The sequence below is a fragment of the Trypanosoma conorhini genome (assembly GCF_003719485.1).
Source record: "Trypanosoma conorhini strain 025E chromosome Unknown Tco_14.4_contig_00046, whole genome shotgun sequence".
Lineage (NCBI taxonomy): Eukaryota > Euglenozoa > Kinetoplastea > Trypanosomatida > Trypanosomatidae > Trypanosoma > Trypanosoma conorhini.
Window position 1 is genome coordinate 4102 of NW_021704120.1, and position 4836 is coordinate 8937.

Here is a 4836-nt window from a genome sequence, read left to right on the forward strand (position 1 = left end):
GGCTTTGAAACTTCAAGGTTACTCTGTTATGGTCGTTCATTTAGGGGAGGTTCCCCTTGTGATTACCGGCCCACCTCATCATTTAGTTTCACCTGGAGCTGTTCATCCCCCTCCAAGAAGGGAATGTGTCTACAAGTACAAATACCCCACACTCTCTCTCTCCCCCTCCCGGTTTTTTTTCCCCCCTTCCCACATCTTGACACATACACACACACACACACAGAGAGAGAGAGAGAGAGAGAGACACTAACATTGCCGAGGCCACACTTCCGCCCCACAGCGGTGGGATTATCCTCCTTTTCTTGGCCTGCAAACTCCTTTTCCCTGCTGCCTCAGACGAACTTTGTAGAAGCAGTCCAGAACACACTTCGATGACTACTTTTTTTCTTTTTCTTTTTCTTTTCATTTTCATTTTTTTTTCACTTTTGTTCTCCCCCTCACCCCAGCACATCTTACTTGACTCCTTATTCATTTTGCCTTGCGCAGGCGCTATCTATTCTTTTATTATTCTTATTTGGATTCTCGCTCTAACGTACACTCGGTATCTCTTTTTCGCTGCACTGTTTGGGGACATAAAAAAAAAGCATCTCACATATGTGTAGCACACTGTGGACATAATCAAATGTTGCGTTCTCCCTCTGTGCTTGGGCGCCGCCTGCTGCGTTGGTTTCTAGGCTCACTTCAACGCATCGATGAAGCGGCGCACTTCGTCCAGCGAATCCGCGCTCAGCTCTGACAACAGCACCTTCACCGCCTGCACAACACCCGATTCAGTTGGGCCAATTTGAAGTGGTTGCGCATGCATAGAACCCATCCCGCCGTTGCTAGAGGACGCCCTCTTGGCGTGAAGCGCGCGCTGCGCCGACTCATAGTGGGAACGTTGCGGAGACTCTAAATGCGTGCTCCTCCGTTTTGCCATGTAGCCTTTTACTGGACTGCGAGCCACCGGGGTGCGTCGGCCACCGTTACCGTGTGGGAAATGGTCATCCACGTAGTCGGAGGTGCTGTTATGACGTGATTGCTGCGCCGTATGCCTCGCTGCTGCGGCGTAGAGAGCCATCTGGTTGACTGCGGGTTTCACCTTGCCCTTTGCGGGGTCGCAGTACATTGATGGAGGCGGGGCAATTGTCCGCAGGTTCGGAAACACCCTGTACGCCTCCTCCCGCTCCTGCGGGAGAATATCGACGTCGTCCAGGCGTCGCAGGCTTGCAATAGCAGCAATGACGAAGCGTCTGTAGTTTGGGTCCTGGCAAATGGGGTTTTCTGAGAGATTTAGCACCGTCAGATAGTTACTATCACAGAGGTGGAGCACCTGATTGAGGTCCTCCACTCGATTTTTGCGGAGGTACAGCTCACACAGACGGCGGCAGTTCTCAAGAACCCCGAGCTCACTGACCTCGTTGAGACTAAGGGAGAGCACCTCGAGGTTGATTGCACGCCGCAGCACGCCAATGTCGCTGAGCTGCGCAGCGCACACGTTTAGCTTCCGCACACGCTGGATGTTGTCCACCTTGGTCTTCTGCAGCACCAAGTTCTCCGTAAGAACCCCTGCCATGGCGAGAAAGCTTTGCTGCTCGCTTGCTATGAATCAGTGCGGCAAAAAGAAGAAGAAAAAAGTCAAAAACACCGCCGGCTCGGCGAGGGGAAAAAAGTGTTAAGAGAACAGAAGTAAAATGCAGAAACACGCGGCACCTCATTCACAGAGAAAGAAAAAAAACGGGGGAAAAACATGAAGGCAGAGTCACGCAGAGAGTGCGAAAAAGAGAGAGAGAGAGAGAGAGCAAACAAAGGTGATCAATCCTTCCGTAACGGTCGTCCGAACGACACTGCCGCCAGTTCCTAACACTTCGTCTTATTCGTCTATAGCAGCAGCGCCACCACGACTGCTCTCCGCCTCCTCGTTATCAGTTTGGTCCCCCCTTTCCTTCTCTTCCTTCGATTGCTGTTGTGTGAACTTCGTGCTCATCTCATCGGCCTGCAATTGGTTCACAAGCTGTGCACCAAGCTTCGCGATGCCATCGTAGCGCAAGTGTACTCTTCCCCATTTCTTGTCGTCACTCGTTTCCTCTGCATCCAGCATCTCAAACGCCTCTGGGTAGCGTTTGAGGATCGCGGCTAATCGCGACTTCGCCCCGCCGCGGTTCTGCAAGTACTTGAAGACGTGCCGTGGAAGGAGTGCCGCCAGCACCTCAATGGCCTTGTTCTCGCCCCAGTCCTCCTTCTTGTTGGTGAGACGCGGCAGAAGAACCAGCAGGATCTCCTCATCGCTAAAGGCGCTACGGTTCCAGCTCTCCCCGTCACTCGGGACATCCTCCATGCCTTGTTCGCGCCGCATCACGTTCACGGAGGTCGTCGTTATAGACTGCGTAATGAACAGGTGTGGAAACTGATCAAAAAAGTCAACCCCAACGTGCATCGTGCCTTTGCCACCGTCCGGAAGCAGCGTCTCGCGCACCATCGCGTTGTTTACCCACACCCCCGGCAGCATTTGGTCGTAAATGTGAAACGCCACCACGTTGGGGTTCAAAAAGGCGTTTCCGCGTGGGAATCGACGCCGAAACTCCTCCCGCACTATCGACCGACGCAGCTTCTGCCGACGCATCGGCGCCATATTCTTGAGTTTTAAACGTTCCCCCTGCAATTCCTCGTCCGTCAAGCCACTGAGTTTTTCGCTCCTCGACGTCAGGTGCCGCTCCACCTCCGCCTCAGACAACAAAAACTTCATTCCAAGCACCTCGCGTATCTCATTACAGGTGTCACCGTTCACGTAAAACCGTCCCGCATCGGCCGATTCAACGCAAATAGTGGGGCCCAGCGAGAAAGAAATGCGCTGTGGATACGACATGGCCACCTGAAGCAACGGTGTCTGGAGAACACCATCAGTCGACGACAGCAACTCGCCAATGGACACAAAAGCATCCGTGCGCAAGTAGCGTGAAAGACGCCAGAGATCGTATTGAGGGGAGGTGACTTCGTCCCAAAGCTGCGCCTCTTCAGTGCTGCTTTGATCCAGTAGAGAGATGAGTTGCGGTCCAAGCCCAACAATGATTGCTTGGTTCCCACGGTAACCCACCTGCACATACAAAGGCATTGCGAATTCACACGTGCGACGCCGCAGGATGCGCTCCACGCCCTGCATTTTCGACGCAAGGTGTTGCACGGTTGCCTCCATGGAAGGCATTTTCCAGGCACGTTGGCAAGAACTCAACGAGACGGGTTTGTCAGGGAGGAGGCTACAAGTCTGGCGTAGCTCCTCCGATGCAGTTAGCGCGTTCCGTCTTCCCTCCCCAACGCAGTGTTTCACGGGGGACCCTTTGATGTCAAGCAGCCTTACGCACAGCACGCCCTTCACCATCTTGACTGCAAACCGGGGCTCGCCCGCTTCCTCCGGACGACGACAAAACCCTGCCAGCCCCCCCAGCCCCGCCAGCGCCTCGCACGCCTCGTCGGAGAGGGCGGATGACACCCGTGAGACGGGAACCCACGCCGGGGAGGATCTTGCAGCAAGACGGCGAACGGCCTGTTGGACCTCATGCCGTATGTGCGCCTCCGTGAGGCGCGCCCTACTGTGCCGCAGGTGACACCATCCTAGCAGCGCGGCCGCTGTGCCCCAGCGACGCATGCTGAATCCCACAACGCGTGGGAGTCAAGAAACCAAAGACGAAAACAAAAGCAAGAAAAGCAATACATAACCAAACCTCCCACCCCCACTGAATAAAAAAAAAAGAAGCAAAACACATGACGTCCCTGAAAGAGAACGGAGGAAACCAACCACAAAACCCACAACACACACCTACACTCAAACCCATGCAAGCACCAAAAAGTGGCGTCCAAGGACAAATGAACCGCAAGGTGAAGAATGAGACAACACGCAACGTTCAAGCGACTACTGAGTTGAGGAAGACCCTCATGTTATTCACAGACCTTCGCTCCTCCCCGACAAAGAAGACCGTGGCGGAGTTGGTGCAGAAGCAAAGGAGGATTTGTCAAAAGCCTCTTCCTGTTACCCACGCACGCGCCGTTCACGATCCCATACATGCTGTGGAAATGATATTGCAAAAATAGATTGATGGGGTTTACCAGGCTCTGGCTGGTGGTAGGTGAGCACTTCCGCGGCGAAGCCAACTGCCTTCAGCGCTCCCTCAACGATGCCGCCCATAAAACTCGCGTAGTTGATGCTCCACCGGCCTTCGGCGTCCACATACTCTGGTGAGGGGTAGATATACCTCAATACAATGGGATCGCTGTCAAAGATAAAAAACCGGTCTGAACCAGTCTCGCGTTGGAGGTCATTTGCAGGTTTACCAAACCAGCGGGACCACAGTTTGTCTTGAAAAAGCTTCAGCGCAGCTTCAATCGTGACGGGACGTCGTTGAAGCTCCAATGGATCCTTTAGAGAGGAGAGCATGATAAGCCTCGCTCCGACCAACGCGCCGAGACTTGTTAGCCGCTGCTCAATCTCCTCAACGTTGGAGGCCTTGGATGGCGTACTATGTGCCTGCGTACACATCTCAGAGAAGAGGAAGCTAAACGCCGAAAGCGACACCTTCGCCTCGTCATTGGCGACCCGAGTTGACGCTTTGTCAGACTTCGAGCTCCGCACACTCTCGCGGTACAACATGAACGCGCTTTCAGAAGAAAGGAGGAGGAGACAAAGCAAGAGAGAGAGAGAGAGAAGAAAGTGAGAGGCCGCGCATGTGTAGAGGCCAAGGTGCATGGTGCGCTTCCATGGGCGCCCGCTCCATTCCGCGACGGCTGTGCCTGGCAGCTGTGATCCAAACACAAGCAGGCGGAGATAGCAAGAAGATAAACAAAAAAAAAAAAAGACTACGACCC

The 4836-nt window shown here is 53.9% G+C and overlaps 3 protein-coding genes across 3 annotated transcripts, besides 6 other annotated features; all 3 read right to left on the reverse strand.

Moving 5' to 3' along the window:
- Positions 1-199: 199 nt before the first annotated feature.
- Positions 200-222: a microsatellite.
- Positions 222-244: a microsatellite.
- Positions 245-379: 135 nt separating this feature from the next.
- Positions 380-430: a microsatellite.
- Positions 431-676: 246 nt separating this feature from the next.
- Tco025E_01408 (leucine rich repeat protein) lies at positions 677-1555 on the reverse strand (the record flags this gene model as incomplete). Its single annotated transcript, XM_029368346.1, has 1 exon — positions 677-1555. The coding sequence occupies one exon, from the start codon at positions 1553-1555 to the stop codon at positions 677-679; it is 879 nt and encodes a 292-aa protein (XP_029231822.1).
- A 192-nt stretch (positions 1556-1747) lies between these two features.
- Positions 1748-1781: a microsatellite.
- Positions 1782-1852: 71 nt separating this feature from the next.
- Tco025E_01409 (uncharacterized protein) lies at positions 1853-3622 on the reverse strand (the record flags this gene model as incomplete). The annotated part of the gene is made up of 1 exon (XM_029368347.1): positions 1853-3622. The coding sequence occupies one exon, from the start codon at positions 3620-3622 to the stop codon at positions 1853-1855; it is 1770 nt and encodes a 589-aa protein (XP_029231823.1).
- A 26-nt stretch (positions 3623-3648) lies between these two features.
- Positions 3649-3698: a microsatellite.
- A 305-nt stretch (positions 3699-4003) lies between these two features.
- Positions 4004-4621, reverse strand: Tco025E_01410 (transport protein particle (TRAPP) subunit; the record flags this gene model as incomplete). The annotated part of the gene is made up of 1 exon (XM_029368348.1): positions 4004-4621. The coding sequence occupies one exon, from the start codon at positions 4619-4621 to the stop codon at positions 4004-4006; it is 618 nt and encodes a 205-aa protein (XP_029231824.1).
- A 12-nt stretch (positions 4622-4633) lies between these two features.
- Positions 4634-4688: a sequence feature (GA-rich).
- Positions 4689-4836: the final 148 nt, after the last annotated feature.